Below are 18,705 nucleotides of genomic sequence, written 5' to 3' on the forward strand. Positions count from 1 at the left end.
ACATGCTCTTATGCTGTCAGAAGCCTGTAATCTCAATATTCTTGGAGTCTGAGGTACAGGTGCCACAATTTGCAAGCCCAGCTTGGGCAATTTAGTGACTTTAGTGAGACTTTGCCTCAAAGAAGAATCCTGGTGATTAAGCTCATGTAAAGTCCTTGGTTCACACCCTTTACTGAAAAAATTACTGATGATACTCCTTTCCATAGCATTTTTGGTACTGGGGCTTGAACTGAGGGTCTTGTGCATGCTAGGCAAGTGCTCAAATTCTGAGGTACATAACCATGCCTTTTGAAAACTATTCTGAGGTAAGATTTCACCAAATTTCTTAGGCTGACCTGGAATTTGCAATCTTCTTGCATCAGCCTCCCAAGTAGTTGGGTTTATGGGCATATACATTCTTTAATGCTTCTTTCTTGTATTTTTTGTACTGCTTTGACTACATATGCCATTATTTTGGACCTTAAAGCAAGATGCTAGAAAACAAGGATGCTAGAATAATAGGTGGAAGGCACCAGGGTCACTGACAACTTCATAGAGTAGAACTTCTATGTTACCTGTAGAATACATAGCACTAGACTTATACAAAGAATTGAAATATCTTTTTAAGCAACTGTTACTTTGAGTTTTTCTGAAGTTTCAAGCTAAAAATTAGTTCTGAATAATACAGCATATCATTCACAGATGGAAGTAAATACAAAAGGAATCATCTAAAAGAGGGTGAAATTTAGATTTTATTTTAGTTATACAATTTGGATTTTATTTACACTTTTAGTTTTTCACACCAGAGAAACTATTTGGTATTTGATTTTGACTAATGGGAATAGTAAGAGTGAGGAATATTCACTTTGTAGCAAGTTCTAAAGATCTTAATTCTATATTATATGTGCCTGAATAAATTTAATTTTTAAAAATAGAAATTATAATGACAATAAAACACATTTGTACATTTTTATATTCTTGGATTTTGCTCCTGATATTATTATCTCACTCTAATTCGTCTTGAGTTATTTGCATTCTTTTGCTTTCCATTTTTGTAAACTCTACTTTCCTTAAAAACAGGAAGTATTTAATATATTTGTCTCTAGATGTCATTATACACTAACACATTGCAGCATACTTAATAGAAGATTAAAATTGATTTCCCATCTAGATTTTATTAAGAAAAGTCAAGGCTCTGAATAGGAAGGATTAATTAATATTTAGAATATTACTTGTTTGAGAAATCTGTGCCACATGCCATCTCCTTATATTGCTTTTCTTATTTGTAAGAAAAAATACTTTATTTCTTCTAGAAAAATGTCATGATTAGTCACTTGTTCTTTAATATACTTCCTTTTTTATTTTTTAGAAAATCTTCCATTTTGTGCTTATGCCAAATCTTACTTAGTCACAAGAGTTAGTTGTTCACTTTGCATTGAATGAGATATGAAATCAGCTATGATCATAATTTTTACACCACAGGAATCATCAAATGGTAAAATTAGAAATTATTTCTTTAAAAACTGATTGCTAAATATGTATCAGACTACCAGAATGTAAACCTTATGGCAATGTCTTTCAAATAGAACATAAACTATGTGTAAATACTGAATAATTTCTCTGTTGTGAAAAACTATAACTGTAACTAAGATCCTAATGATATATTAGACAATGTGAAGTAGGAAGAAAAGGGCTAAAGGTGTAGGGAAAGTGGGAAGGATAGGGGAAAGGAAATAAGGGAAAAGAAAAAAATATGAGAAAATGAAAAAATTGAAATAAAGTTTTTGTTAGTAGGGAAGGGAAGAGGGGGTGAAGGGAGGGCAGGAACAAGGGGAAAAATGAGAACCAAGACCTGTCATGTAAAGATACAAGATCCCAAACATGAATGTAACTATACCGTATACCTAAAATGTACCAATAAACTCAATGAGGAAAAAAATGGAACATAAACTTATGTTTCCAAAATTAACAAATATAATTTTTAATTTATCATTCACTACATGAATATATGAGCGATATTTCAGATCAACTCATAATTTTGAAGGAGTGTTACCAAGATGTATTTAACATATCATACATTTAACTCATTTAATATATAAGATTAAGATGTTTTAATATATTCAGAGACTTGCAATAATTATAATTGTCTATTTCTAGATCTATCAGGCCCCAAAGAACTCTCATACCTATTAGAAGCCCTCAGTTCTTCCCTACTCTCAGGTCTTGGCAACTGTTAGTCTAATTTCTATCTCTACAGTGTACCTATTTTATGTATTTCATATAAATGAATTATACACTAGGTAGTCATTTTCTATTAGCTTCTTTCCTTTTCATATTTCAGAGCTTACCAATTTAATAGCATGTTGAACTATTTCATTCCTTTATATGGCTCCATAATATTCTGTTATATGCATGCATCTCATTTTTTAATCCATCCACTTAATAGATAATTGAGTTGTTTATATTTTGGGACTGATATGAAGAATGCTGTTAAAATATATGAGTATGAGTTTTTGGCTGAACATAAGCTTTTCATTTTTTTAAATATATTTTTGGAAGTGGAATAGTGTTATGACTCAGTGTTAAACTTTTGGAAGGTTGTTTTCCAAAGTAATTCAAACATTTTACATTCTCATGAGCAGTGTGCAAGGGTTTGCATTTTTCTATAACCTGACTAATAATTTTTATTTTCTCTTTTTAGTATAGCCATCATGGTAGGTATTAACTAATATCTCATTTTGGTTTTGATTTCCACAAGGATTCATGATGTTCATATTTTTATTTTATTTTGGTCATTTTCTTTAAAATGTATCATTTATCCTTTTATTATTGAGTTGTAAGTATTCTTTATAAACCCTGGACTCATGTTCCATATGAGGTACACAATTTGAAAATAGTATCTCTCATGTTATGTGTCACCTTTTTATGTCATTGATGATATTGTTTGCATCATCTCATACAGTTTTTTAAGTTTTCATTTAGAACATGTATTAAGTGTGCCACAAAAAGTATTGAAAATGCCTTACCCGAACTATTTCACAGTCAACATTTAATTCAGTTGCAACAGCTTCAATCTTCTCTCTGCAAACTGAGCCCAGACTGGTCATGCCATTGTCCCAGTATTTCTTAAGGGTAGCTAAGTCTTGGTCACTAAATTGTGTGCGGTCTTGTAGCTGAAAAAATATTTTTTAAAGTTAGAATAATCAATGAAAGCCATGTTCTAGACAGGATCATCAAGATGAGATGAGATGAGATGCAATATATTAATTATTTTCAATACATAATAGAGATAAGTATATTTCATAATACTCTGAATTTGGTCATTCTGAAAATTCACATTTTTATTGTTTTTTTCTCTAACATAATAGAGTGTTCTAGAATGAAAAAAATAGGTTATTTTTAGCAAAGAATTTTACAAATGTTAATTTTATTTATTATTTTTTTTATTTTGGGTACTGGGGATCGAACTTTGGACCTTGCACTTGTGAGGCAGGTGGCTGAAACATTGAGCTAAATCCCTGGCCCACAAATGTTAATTTTAAATGAGTTTAATTACACAAATAATGCATCTTCATTGTGTAAAAGAGATAAATAAAAAGAGAGTTAAATCACTCACAACATGGAAAAATACTCAACATTTTAATTGAGCTTTCAAAAATTTTTTTCTGTAATACTCATTATATTCAAATTCAAAAGCAACACACACCTGAAAATCAGAGAATGATATGACTGTACTGCACTTTGATAAATTAGTCTAGACTTGCTACACAAACAAATAAATTAGTCTCCTAACATGTTGTAATTAATTTAAAGTGTAAACAAACAAAAAGGATGATAATATAGTTAGAAAAATCATACTTATGGCTTCACAAACTTTTTTTTTCTGCTTACTTTAATACAGTAGACTATGGTCTTTATACATTGTTTTGTTCAATAGATCCTGGATGCATTCCTGGGATTTAAACTAAAAACTTCTATTCTGCTGACAAAGTTTTAAGAAAAGAAAGGCCCAAGGATTCATTCAATAGTGCCCCAAAAATCTATGGGACACCAAGAAATCAAAATAGCTCTGATTGTTTTCGTACAGGCTTCGTTCCTTTGATGTCTTCAATTATCTCAAGGAATAGTGGAAAAATATAAAAATAGGCTTTAATTACAATTGATATCCTACAAAACCCTATGTGAATGTATGCATGTGTTTGTAATGACAGAAAGGATATAGACAGGGACAAAAAGGAGGAAAGAGAGAGAGAGATGCAGTGGGAAGACAGAGAGAAAAAGAGTGAGGGAAGCATTAAGGGAGGAAGTAAAGAGGGTGGAGAGTGGTTGAGAGACAGACTAAGAGTAAATTAAGGATTAATGCTGAAAACATAACATGAGGTACAAGGTTCTGTTGCTGTCTTCGGCACGAGATCCTAAGATGACATGGTATGTCCCCACACAGAGGCTAGATTTCTAATGCTTCCTAGATATGCACTGCTTTTAATATTTTATTTTAAGCTGAAAATTTAAAATGGAACTCCTGAATCAGATTCTGGTAAAAATGGAAAAAAATATTTATACAACACATAAAACATGACATTTCAAAAAAATGTTACCTTAGTTAAAATTGATGTAATACTAAGCACTGGGCAAACATTTTACTTTTTTAAACTACACTCTTTTGAAAGACAATTTTAACTGCTAATGGAATAAGCAATATATTAATTTTTAGTTTATTACCAAGAGCAGTGTGTGTGTGTTTGCATGTATACTACTAAATTTTATTATAAGCTAAATATGTTCCCTCTGCATAAAAACCCTGAGTAAAATTTATTAGCAGTACTAATACTAAATTACATCTTCCCAACAAATAAATCAAAGCATGTCATCCAAGCTTTTTAAATCAAGAGGAATAACTCTAGTTATTTAAAAATAAAAATTGCATTAGTTATTCATCCTACATTAATTGCAAAATAATTGTGGAGTTAAAATTCTCAAAAATGGAGAGGAAAAAAGTAATTTAAGATTTGAGGAAGATTCAAATAATTCACCGTAACAGCACAAATACTGCATGATTTTCAACTATACCAAATTCTCCAATACAGTTTAAACTACATTACTGTTCGAATGGAAGGAATAATGAACAGAACACTGAAGTGCCTCAGTCAATTAACTTTTACTTCATTTACAGGACATGGCAAGCTGATTTATCCCTTAACTTTACCTAAATAAAATTTAATTTGGTTTGCTAGAAATATCTTGGGGTATTAATATTGATAGGAAAATGGATGCATATTGAGGATATATGCTTGAGTGAAATAAATAAGTCACACATGTGTAAATACCGAATAGTTTCTCTGCTATGAAAAAATATAATAGTACACAAGATTCTACTGATACAATTGACAATGTGAAATAGGAAGAAAAGGCCTAAAGTGTGGGGGAAGTGGGATGATTAGGGGAAAGGAAATAAGGGAAAAGAAAAAAATGAGAAAATGAAAAAGTGGAATTAAAGTATTTGTAAATAGGGAAGGGAGGAGGGGGTGAAGGGAGGGCAGGGGTATGGGGAAAAAATGAGAATCCAGACCTGTCATGTAAGGGTACAAGATCCCAATGATGAATGTAACTGTACTGTATACATAAAATGTACCGATAAACTCAATGAGAAAAAAAAGAATGCTGAAGGTAATCTATTATGACAAGGTCTACTACACAGAACATTATGGGGAAGGGCAGTTATATTTAAATCCCCTAAGGGTAAAATTTAACTAAAAAAACAAACAAGGTAATAATTTGAACTAAAAATTAAAAATGAATATCCACTTGTAGAAAGAACAATGTTGACATTTAAAGGAAAAGGTGAATTTTTACTTAAGGAAGCCTGAAGTTGATCGACTTGAAATAGGCTGTGTCTTTTTAATGGACTCTCAATCCACTTTCACTTTATTAGGGTTTCTGAAGCCTAATCCTCTGGCACAGATAAAGCATACAGGCAATTATTTTGCTGACTTTGTTGAAAATAGTAGCCTTACTGTAACACAGGTAATATAGGTGAAAGATAAAGCTCAAGTAACCAAGTAATTTTATTGATTTCACTTGGATTATAGTGCAATAAAATTCACAGGAACTTTCACCCTTTCATCAGCTTCAAAGACAATTTTAGGAATTTGTCTCTTTGATTTTAATTTAAAATGATACTAGTTGGTCAAGCTCTAATATGGTCGTGTAGAGTATCCTGTTGTATATATAGATCTTAGTTAAATGTGGAACTAATATATAGATATAGATGATATAGATATGTATTTCTTTTAAAATAACACTTAAAATTTTCTAACTCGACTAATACTTCCCTGCATTTTTTAATTTTAATTTTATTGATACAATTTAGATATACGTAATGATCACACTCATCACAGTGAATTTGTTCCTGTACATGATATATCTTGATTCCTCTTTTCTTTTCCCATTCACATCCCTTCCCTTCCACCACTCTTCCCCTCCTTATTTACAAAAGCTCCATTCCCATTTTTTTCTTTTCTCATTTATTTCTTTATCCTTCCTTCTTTTCACTCTCCCCCTCTCTAGTTCCCCTTCTTTTTGAACTGTTATTTTTTCTTACTTCACCTTGTGTATTATATATTTTGGCCCCTATTTAAACTTTCACTTTCTTACAACAGAGAGGTAACGTAACATTTACACATGTGTCTTATTTATTTCACATAAGAGTATAGCTTCGAGGTGCATCCATTTAACTATAAATGTCTCAGGTTCATCCTTCTTTATGGCTGAGTAATACTTCATCATATAGAAAAATCACATCTTTTTTATCCATTCATTGCTTGATAGGCATTTGAGTTGTTTCCAAGATTTAGCTATTACACACTGTGTCACTATAAACATGGGTGTGCATGTTTTACTGTGGTATAAAGCTCTCAATTCTTTTGGGAAAATATCTAGAAGAGAAATAGCTGGTTCAAATGGGACCGATAATCCTAGTTTTTTTTAGGAATCTCCACATTGATTTCTACAATGGTTGCACCAGCCTACACTCCCACAAAGAGTGAAAAAGGGGGCATTTTTCCTCACATGCCATTCTTTCTGGAGTGAGATGATCCTCAGTGTATTTTAATTTGCATGTCCTGAGTGATCAGTGATGATGAACATTTTTTCAAATGTTTATTTACCATTTGCTCTTCTTCATCTGAAAAGTGTCTATTCATTTCAGATGCCTACTTTCCACCTGAGTCATTAAGTTTTGGGGTTTTTAAGTTTGTGATGCCTCCTGCCTTGCCGTTTTTGGCCCAGAATTGCCTATGATATTCTAGTCTCTTCTGACTCCAAATGAATTTTAGGATTGTATTCTCCAGTTCTGTGAGATGTGCTGTTGGAATTTTGATTGAGATTGCATTAAATCTGAAAAATAAGGCAGGGGATTTAGCTCTGCAGTTTGGTGGCCTTGCAAGCCCAAGGACCTGAGTTCAATCCCCGGAACAAAAAAAAAAATCTGAAAAATAATTTTGGAAGTGTGGCCATTTTCATTATATTGGTTCTTTCTACTCAGGAACAAGGGATATCTTTACATTTTCAGATATCTTCTTTGATCTATTTTTTCAGAGAAATATAGTTTGCAATGTAGTGTTCTTCTGTTTTCTTCATTAGATTCATTCATAAGTATTTCATTTTTAATACTATTCTGAATGTTGATTTTTCCCTAATTTCTCTCTGAAATAGCTTGTTATTCATGTACAGGAAGGCTATTGATTTCATAGTGTGGACTTTATTTATATCTACCTACATTATTAAAGTTGGGGATTAAATCTACTAGTGCTTGGTGGAATTTTTGGTGTCTTCTGTATGGAGTATCACGTCAAATAATGATAGTTTAACTTCTTGCTTTCCTAGCCTTATTCCTTTTATTTCTTGCTCTTGTCTAATTCCTCTAGCTGATGTTTCCAGATCTATATTGCATAAGAGCAGTGACAGTGGACATCCTTGTCTTGTTTCTGATTTTAAAGTGAAAACTTTCAGATTTTGTCCATTTATTGTAATGTTGACCATTGGTTTGTCATAGGCAGCTTTTATCATAATGAGTTAAGGCCATCTATTTCAGGGCCAGGGATTTAGTTCAGTGGTTGTGCTGCCTGCTTCGCAAGCACAAGGATCCGAGTTTGATATCCAGTACAAAAAAATATATTCCGGTTTTCTGTAGGGTTTTTATCATGAATGAATGTTGGACTTTGACCAGTGCTTTTACTGCATCTATTGAGTTGGTCATGTAATTTTTGTCCTTGACTCTGTTGACATAGTGTATTGCATTTATTGATTTGTGTATGTTGAACCATCCCTGCAACACTGGGATGAATCCTTCTTGATCATGGTGTATAGTCATCTTGAGGATTTGCTGCATTCTGTTTGCCAGTAGAAATACTCTCTATGAGCCAGGTGTGGTGGGACATGCCTGTAATCCCAGCACTCAGGAGGCTGAGGCAGGAGGATTGCTGTGAATTTGAGACCAGCCTGGGCTACATAGTGAGTTCCGGGTCAGTCTCAACTACTTAGGGAGATACTGTATTCAAAAACAAACAAACAAACAAAAAGAAATACTTTATATGGAGTTTTTAATCTATTGGATGTCTGTTTGGATCTGTTTCATGGATTTCATTTCTTTCTTAAATGGCTTTATTTTTTATCTGTATCTACTCTAGCTTCATTGATCATGCCCTTCATTATACTTGTCATTTCTTTTTACCTGAAAAATTATATTTATTGCCTCATCTATTTGTTTTTTTTCACCTCTGCAGTTATCAAGTCAGAAAGTTCTTATAGGTGGTTTATGATTTCCTCTATCTTATTATCCTCTGGACTTATTCTTGGTGGGCTGGAGGTCTAGGATTCCATATTGCTTCTATCTTTACCATTTTCTACTTTTTTATTTTACTTTGTTTTCTGAATTGTTGCTTATAGATTTCTTATGGTATAAAGTTTTCTCACTTATATCAAGATTTCTCTAGGAAACATCTATTCCTCAAAGATGTTTTCTTAATATAGGTAGTTCTTGATTTTTGTGTCTATCCCAAGACTGTACCTACCCAATTTATTAAGGATGTGATATCTCTTTAGCTCAGTAGCTCAGCAGCCAGTCCTTTGGTACTGGGCTATAGTTTTGGTTGTGACAGCTGATAATAACCATGTTGTAATATAAAGGAGAACTGATTGCAACATGTATGACACCCTGGCTAAAGAAGTACAGTTAACAATAACAATAACATCAAGCACAGCCTAGCAACTAACAAACTGTCATAATGATTAGTTTGGTACTTTTAATCATATAAGCAAGCTCTACTGTTTTATAACAAAATATAACATAAACCAGGCACTTGGATGCAATGAGTTTCCCCTTAGTAGAGTGATTTTTACTCTGGATGGGGGATATTTAAGAAAACAGATAAGTGAAAAGAAATAAAGTAGAAGCAAGGGTGGAGGGTACAGGACGAACACCCAGTCTTTAGGAGACTGAAGAAAAGGGCAGGAGAGAAACAGTGATGAAGAAAGCAAAAGAATATTGAGGGAAAGCAGAATGACAGACAACTGTTCACTCAACATGAAAATATCATAAAATCAAGAGAGATAGTTGGGGAAAGAAAGTAGAACAGAACAAAAACTAATGCAAAAAGCCTAAACAGCCACATGCACACACACACACACACACACACAAGAGTGAACAAAACAAAACAAAAACAGCAAGACAGATGACAGAAAGCAATTCAAGCAATCAAAAAATTAAGAAAATAATAAAATTCCTCTGGTATCCACAGTTCTGTCAGTGTTCCTGACAAAGCCCAACAGAGCCAGAAATTGTACTGTATAACCCCACCCAGCCTGCAGTTGGTGCTGAGTGTGGGGCTGATTTTGGCCTCCAAATGTGGGGGCTGTGGCCGTTCTTCAGCCAGCAACTTTGGAGGTTGCTCACGCTAGTTTCAACTGAAGCTGTTTCTCTGCTGCTCTCTTAGCTGTTTTGGCGCCCTCCAGTGGAGCCAGCCCGAGGCTACTTCCAAGTAGAGCACAGTCCTTCCGGGACCCCGCTGCTTGAATTCCACTTGGTTGACTAATTCCACTAACTGCTTACATGGGAGGAAAGGTATCCTTGTCCCCCGCTGGCTAAGGTTTCTTGCCTGCTGCCTGTCACGGGAAGGGGTGAAAGTGTCCCCTTCGAAACTTTCCACACCTCTGATCCTGATTGTATAGCAAGGGAGATGCCTATAGTCTTTAGTAAATAGGGCTAATCCGGGTAGTCCCCGTCCCCGCTTCTCAGCGCATCAAGCTGCCTGCAGTCTACTGTGAGGGAGCTCTTCACTCTTCCACTCGGGGGCTTGCCAGTGAGGCGGCCTATTTGGAGTTGCAAGCCCTGTGCTTTTTGAAATAAGATAGCGAGCCCCGGTGCTGTGATCAGAGCAACTGTGTAAGGACTCTGCCCAGCTCCCCCACACACACCCCCCACACACTGACCAAGTGTTGGCTCTGGGATTGGGCCACTTGAGAAGCAGTGTCTCATGTTCTCACTGCTGTCTCCGATTATATGAAATTTTTCTGATCCACTTCCGGTCTCCGCTTCGCAGTGTACAAGAAAATTGTTTCCATTGCCTACCCCTCGCTGTGCAGCTACACCGAACCACCCAGCCTCCACCTGCGTCGATGTGCGACTTCTGTAATAGTGGATCCTATTTTCTACTTTTCCTCTGTCTTTTCCCTTTTGATTCCCTGTAGCCTTCGCTCACCCAGTTTCCTCTCCAAGTCATTGCTTTCCAGACTCTATGCACTTTGTCTTGGAGAAGCTGTGCTGTTGGCACTCAGTGCTCACCGTCTTTCCCTCCTTCCCCTCAGCTTCTTTTCTTAGGTTTGCATGTGCATTCACCTCCCCATCCTATCCAGATTATCAGACTGGATACTTGTCAAACAGTTGAGATATCAAACTTGTTTTATGCAAGTTTGTTCATCATTCTGTTAGATTTTGACTTCCTTACTTGGCACAGATCATTCTTTTTTATTTTGTGTGTGTATTTATGTACAAATGAGTGAATGCATGGTCCTGTGAATGAAACCTATGGCTTCATACATGCTAGGAAAGCTCTCTAACACTAAACTCAATCCTTGTTATGAAACAGGGGTCAAGGATAAAAACGTATTAAACAAGCCACATCATTTTCTCTTCTATCCTGGCAAATTCACAATCCTGACACCAAAGACAATCAAATTCAATAGTTTGCTCAGTATTACAAGATAAAATGTATATATACTTGAAAAAATAAACAAATAACATGAAAGTATAATGGCATAACAGTATTAATTGTGTGCCTTGGAGAACTTTTTCATATTAATATAAAATGTACCTCAATCATATTTGAGTGTATATGATAAATACTTATAAGAAAAAACAACAAAATTTTAAATGTACAAGTACTGCTAATTATAGGCAAACAATACAGAAAATCTCTGAAACTTATTCATCTTGTGTAAATGAAATGTTATACCCATGAAACATTAGCTCCCCACTTCATTCTCATTCCTACCCCTGGAAATCAATTTTCAAGTCTCCGCTTCTTTGCATTTAACTGTTTTAAAGGATAATTCATAGAAGTGAAATCACGCAGTATTTTCCATTGTGTGACTGTCTTCCCTTACTTAGCATAATGTCCTCCAAGTTCACCCATACTATCACAAATGACAGTATTTCTTTCTTTTTAAAGGATTATGAATACACATATAATTGGGCATTATACACAAAGTACATTTTCTGTATTCATTCATCTCTTGATAGATTTAGTTCTTTCCATGTCTTGACTATTGTGAATAGTATTGTGATGAACATGGGAAGGCAGGTAGCACTTCAGACCTTGCATGCTAATAATCTTTTGGATATTCTATGACTCAGAAGAGGGAATGCTGGATCATATGGTAGTTTTCAGTTTGTGTGTGTGTGTGTGTGTGTGTGTGTGTGTGTATTTCAGTACTGTTAGCTATTACAGATCTTTGAAATGGACACTCCAAAATAAAAAGTTATTTATTGATGAATATTTAGGTGATTTTCAAGTCATTGGTACTTAAAAAACAATGCTGAAACAGATAGCCTATGAACACATTTTTTATATTTTCAATTGTGATCTGAAATTCCTAACACTGCTTTGATTACTTCCACTTCTTCCCATTGGAGAGAAAGAGATTCCTTATCTAGAGTCATGAAGATGGACAAAAATAAGTTCCAACACTAGGAAGATTAGATCTGTAATAGTGTATTAATTCCATATACTTATGACCTTAGAATACTATATGACATGCATGGTCACATGAAGTTGCACTTGAAAAGAAAGTGTGCAAATTGGAGCTATGGGGATATAATTTTGTAATAACAGATTTATATGACAATTAATTACCAGAATATAAGGTGATTGGATTTTTAAATCATTCTGTGGGCTATCAGAGATCTGAGGCCTCCTATTCAGGGATAAGCAAGGACTGTGTTTGTGCCCATAATAAAAAAAATTTTTTTTTGGTACCAGGGATTGAACTCGGGTCCTTGTGCATGCAAGGTAGGCCACCGAACCACTGAGCTAAATCCCTGGCCATAAAGAAAAATTTTGAATACCTTACTTTAACTTCAGGAAAACATGCAGAATGTCATTGGAATGTTTTCTGTGTTTCTCCAAATGTCAACATACATATTATACAAGACCTTAATTTTAGGGTTTATATAACAAAGTAAGATTCATGGGCCAAAACATATGTACATTTGCTTATTTAATGCAGTTCTGGGATCTAAACATAGGGCTTTATACATACTTGTAGGTGCTTTACCATAGAATACAACACCAATCCCCATTTTTTATTTTATAAATACAGTTCACCATTTTCATCTATGGGTACTGTATCCACAAATTCAAAAAGCCACAGTTTAATTTTTTTTAATTTCAGAAAGATTCAAGAAACAAGACTTGAATTTTCAATTGTTGAGCACTCTACTGAAAGCATATAAATAAAGTGATATTCACCCACGGGCAACTGCAGCTTCTAGCTACTTCACAGATCCTCAGTTTATCTGCAGCCTCGTTTGATCATTGTTTGACTTTTGTCTTGATCATGTACTATGTAGTTGGGCATATAATGGTCTTATCCTGAATACATATAGACTTTTCATTATTTCCCAAAATGCAATATAATACCTATTTCCATAGCTTTTACATTCTACTGGCAATTATAAGTAATCCAGAGATACTATAAATTATGCAGAAGAATATGCATAAGCCATATGCTAAGACTATGCAATTTCCTGCAAGGGACTTACTTGAGCATTCATGGATTTTGATATCAGTAGAGTGCCCTGGAAACAATGACCTGAAGATACCAAGAGACACATATACAGGTAAGTGCCCTGGAATAAGAGCAGAAAACCATAATTCTTGTTTTTGTCTATCTTTAGCAATTCTAAGCTTTATTTGATTTTATAATTTTTGAAAATTTTGTGAAAAATTATTTCTTGATAATTTGACTCATATGGTTTAAGTATGATTAAAATTTTATATACTTATTGACTATATGTATTTATTTTTCTGTGAAATGCTTAAGTAATCATGGTTGAAGATGGCTGGAGAGGAATCTAGCACCTACTTACTCCTCCAAAGAGAAGCAAAGCAACAGGTATACTTTTATATATCAAGGTGAATGGCAGTGGGAGAACATTGAAATTCAAAAATATAAAAGGGGAAACCTTGTAAACTCCAGAGACTTGGGGTAGCAGCATAGCAAGAGCAACAAAATATCCCACTACCTGAATCCTCAGCTTCACAGCTGGATGAAAAGAAGTCTCTCCTCTACTTGCATAAAGGTGAACAAGGGTCTAAGAAAACTTTGTCAGCACAGATATTGACTATTAAAGCTACTTGAAAATACTGAGTGGGAAGGGTGTAGCAATGAATGCCTACATCAAAAAATAGAAAGATCTCAAATAAATGACCTAGTGATGGACCTTAACATTTAAGAAAAACAGTCTAAAGTAAGTACAAAAAGGGAAATAATAATGAGCAGAGCATAAGTAAATGAAATAGAGTGCAAAATAACAATAGAAAGAATCGATAAAATAAGATTGGTTTTTGTAAAAATACAAACAAAATTGACAAACATTTAACTAAACTAACCAAAAAAAGGGAGAGATAACCCAAACAAATATTAGTACTGAAAAAGAAAGATATTACAACTGATATAATAGAAATTCAAAGGCTCATTAGATATTATTTTGAAAATAAAGTATAGATGGACAAAATTAAAAATCTAGGAGAAATAGTCAAATTTCTGGAAATATATGAATTACCAAAATTGAACAATGGGGATATAATAAATGTGAATAGACAAATAACAAGTTATCTGATTAAATCAGTAATAAAAGTCTCTCAGGAAAAAAGGGGCCCAGAACCAGATGATTCTACTGCTGAATTTTACCAAAGTTTAAATAAGAACTAACATTGTTTCTCAAACTGTATCATATATTTGAAAAGGAAGAATCCCTTCTAACTTCATTATGTGAGACCAGAATTATACTGTTACCAAAACCAGACAAGCAAACAACAAACATAGATGATAAAATAGATGCAAATCCTCTCAACAAAATCCTAGTAAATTGAATTCAATATCATATTAAAAATATAATTCACAACAATCAAGTTAGTTTCATCCTGAGGTTACAAGAATGATTTAACATAGACAAGTCAATCAAAATCCATCAAATCAAGAGAATGAACAAAGTCATGTGATCAATTCAATACACACAAAAATAGTATTTGATAAAATCCAACACCCTTTAGTGATAAAATCCATGAACAAATTAGGTATAATATAATATGTTTCAACATAAAAGAGGTTATATATGACCAATTCATGGTCAACAACTGAAAGCATTTCCTGCAAAATCAGAAATGAGACAAAGTTGTCCACTCTTACTAGTTGATTCTACTAGTATTCAATATACTACTAGAATTTTTAGCCAGAGCAATTAGGAATGAGAAAGAAAAGAAAGATATGTAAATAGGAAAGGAAGAATCAAATTACTGCTCTTTGCAAATTACACGATTCCACACACAGAAAAACCTAAAGACTCATCAAAAGAGTATTATAACAGATATATTCAATAAAGTAGTAGTATATAAAATCTATATACATAACACCAGCTTTTCTATACACTGATAATGAATCTGCTGTGAAAGAAATCATGAAAGCAATCCTATTCAAAATAGCCACAAAATACTAAGAAATAAACTTAAGTAAATGAAAGATTTCTACATAAAAATCATAAAACATTTAAAAATGCAATTGAAGACAGCACTAAAATATGAAAAAAAGAAACTTCTTCCATAAGTCAGCTTTTTGTCTGTGATCAAATACCAGAAATAACAACTTAGAATAGGAAAGGTTTATTCTGTCTCATGTTTTCAATTTACTCTGGGCTGGTTCTACTGCTGTGGGTCTGAGGGGTGAGGAAGAAAAGCATAGCTAGCCAAAGGCCATGGTGGTAAAAAGTTGCTCAACTAATGGTTTCCAGGAAACAGGGTGATAGAATCAGAGAAGAAATGATTAGGGAACATATATAATTCCTGAGTTTGTGTTCTCAGGATCCACTCCCTTCATTTAGGCCCTAACACTTGTTGCCATCATTTCATAATAATAACATCAAAGAATGATTTCATCAGTGGCTTAATCCACTGATGAAGTTAGAGTCCTCAAATACAATCAACCCCCAGACCTGTTCTAGATTCCCAACCATAACACTTCCTTTGTTCATAGATTGGAAGAAAAAATACTGTTAAAGTATCAATATTTCCTAAACTGATTCAATGTTATTCCCATTAAAAAACACAATACTAACATATATATGAAAGTACAAAAGACCCCAAAATGGACAAATTGTTTTAAACAAAAATAACAAAACTGACGGTATCACAATATGATATCTGATTTCAAGACATAGCCATAGCATACATAAAATACACATATATCAAGGGAACAGAATAAAGAATTCAGAAATAAAGCCACAATTCTACAGCCATACTTGTTGTTGACAAAAGTGCCAGAACTGTACATTGCATAATGGACACCTGTTTAATAAAAGGAGCAGATAAAAGTGAGTACGCCCATGCAAAATACTGTATCTTAATGTCTGCTTCTCATTACGTAAATAATTTAACTCAAAATGTATTCAAAGACAATTAGAGTGGCCTGGGCCCTGATCCACAATGGGAAGGAGAGCCACATCTTCTCCCGCCCCAGACGCCATCGCTCCAGTGCTGGGAGGTAGCCAGGCGGGTGCCCCTGAACCCACATAGCTCCCCTTAACCCCCCGCCCCTGCACACTCTCAGACCTCCTGACTGTGCCAGTCTTTTGACCCACTCTGCAGAGGCAGAGGTGGTCATCAAGGGTATTTTTCTGAGTTCCCAACTTTGAACAACTTTAAAGAAAGTGCTTGGGAAACCTGTAGTAGAAGGGTGTGGAGTTCAACCATTCAAAATGTTGGGGAACTCAATCTGGGCCTTGCAGCCCGAAGTCAGTCAGTGTCATGGGGTTCAGCCATCAGCTAGTGAGACCAGGGATCTAGAGTCCTTGCTCTGTCTGAGCCATTAAATGGTAAATATACTATATTGACATGTTCTGCAGACATGTTCTGGACTACTTCTTGATTTCAATTTAATTCAAATGATTTAAGGGTGATAGACTAGTGACTACCACAGGTGGTCAGTTTCCAAGTTGTGATTGATCACAATGTGTTGCTGATTGTATCAGTTGGGATAAAGCATTGCGGTTAATTTGATGAGCTGTTTTCTCTGATATTATGAAGATGAGAATGTCCATGGGTCGTTAGAGACCCAAAAGCTAGGAGCAACTATATCAGGAAGATTTGGGTGATAACCCAGAGATTAAACCAAGGACAGCCCGACAACAAAAATAAAAATGAGAAAACACTTAAGCAAGACACAAAGGCAGACTTCCAGTTCACCAATGGAAAACAGTAGGGCAAATGAGGATGAAAAGGCCGATAGTGAACTAACAGGGCACCCTGAACTCAAAGCACAGGAAGTAACAAAACAGATCAATCAGGCTCTAGAAAAATTCAAAACAGAAATAATTTCCCAGATAACCATAGAGATAGTGAGCAAAATGGAAGCCATGATTCGAGACTCTAGAGCAGAAACTGACAAAAAAATAGATGAGCTCAGGACCATGATAGAAGCCATGAAGGCCCAGCATAAGAAAGAAATGGAAAAAATAAACGCACAACATAGGAAAGAAATGGAATCCATAAAACAGATTTAAAAAGACATCCAGGAGATTAAACACTCTATTGAAAGTGTACGCAACAGAATAAAAGAATGTGAAGATAGACTCTTAGATATAGAAGATAAGATTGCAGTCAGTGACCGTGAAAAGAGAGGTCTCTTAAAAACAGTAAGGGATCATGAGAACTTGATCCAACAACTCCTAGATGATGCAAAGAAGAATAACATAAGACTGATAGGAATACATGAAGTAGCAGGAGAAAATACATATGACTTAAAAAAGCTGTTCACAGAATTAATGACAGAAAACTTCCCAAACAGAGGGGAAGAATTTGACCTTCAGATAAACGAGGCATATAGGACTCCAAGTAGCTACAATAAAAAAAAATCTACACCTAGACATATAATAATCAAGATCCCAGAAACCCAACAGAAGCACAAAATACTACAAGCAGTAAGAGAAAAGAAACAAATCACATGCAAAGGAAAGCCCTTCAGAATCACAGCAGACTTTTCAACACAAGCCCTTGGGCCAAGGAGAGCCTGGAATGAGATATTTCAAGTTCTAAAAGAGAACAACCTCCAACCTAGACTGATGTATCATGCAAAACTCTCTTTCAAAATGGATGGGGAAGTAAGACACTTCCATGACAAAGAACACCTGAGAAACTACATGAATACCAAACCAGCACTACAAGCAATTCTAAACAAGATCCTAGAAAAAGACAATGAAGGCAACAACACCATGAGGCCCAACAGAGCAAATCAAATAGGCAAGGCAAGAAACTAAAAGGAGAAGGTGAAAAAGTAAAAAGAGTCAACAAAAGGCCAATAACATGACAATAATAAGTCAGTACATATCAGTTATAACCATCAATGTCAACGACCTCAACTCATCAATCAAGCAAAATAGACTGGCAAAATGGAATAAGAAGCAAAATCTAACAATATGTTGTATACAAGAAACACACCTAGTGCAAAAAGAAGCCCATATACTGAAAGTGAAAGGATAGAAAACAATTCTCCATCTGACAGGAGCCCAGAAAAAAAAGGGGTAGCAATCTTATTTGCAGACAAAGCAAATTTCAAACCAAAACTGATTCTAGTATTATTGATGTAGGATGGTAACGTATCATACCTTTGTGAATGTAAAATATCTTGTACCTGCTATATGATACATAGTAGTGACCATGCTTTATCAGAGCTATATTTAATGATATACTCTAGAATGTTCTCTTTCCAGATGATGATTAAGATGCTAATAAAAAAAATGCTGCGAGGTACCACAACAGCAACAGAACTTTGCTGTTTTCTGGGTATTATTCTTTTCTTTGTTTTTTGTTTGTTTTTTTGTTTGTTTTGTTTTTTTAATGGAATGTACTTAATGTCTATAATTTCGATCAGATGACTGGAGAACCTGGAAAAGCTGTT

At 34.5% G+C, this 18,705-nt stretch overlaps 1 protein-coding gene across 2 annotated transcripts in view; it reads right to left on the bottom strand.

Moving 5' to 3' along the window:
* Hdx (highly divergent homeobox) overlaps positions 1-18,705 on the bottom strand; it is a 186,061-nt gene that overhangs the window by 66,888 nt on the left and 100,468 nt on the right. For both annotated transcript variants that reach the window (XM_010612863.2, XM_033760535.1), the window contains one exon: positions 3,006-3,152. In XM_010612863.2, the coding sequence (XP_010611165.1) occupies positions 3,006-3,152 (147 nt within the window). The remainder of the gene's footprint in view (positions 1-3,005; positions 3,153-18,705) is intronic.

The sequence above is a fragment of the Fukomys damarensis genome, unplaced genomic scaffold (genome assembly GCF_012274545.1).
Source record: "Fukomys damarensis isolate Sample0158 unplaced genomic scaffold, DMR_v1.0_HiC HiC_scaffold_39, whole genome shotgun sequence".
Classification (NCBI taxonomy): Eukaryota; Metazoa; Chordata; class Mammalia; order Rodentia; family Bathyergidae; genus Fukomys; species Fukomys damarensis.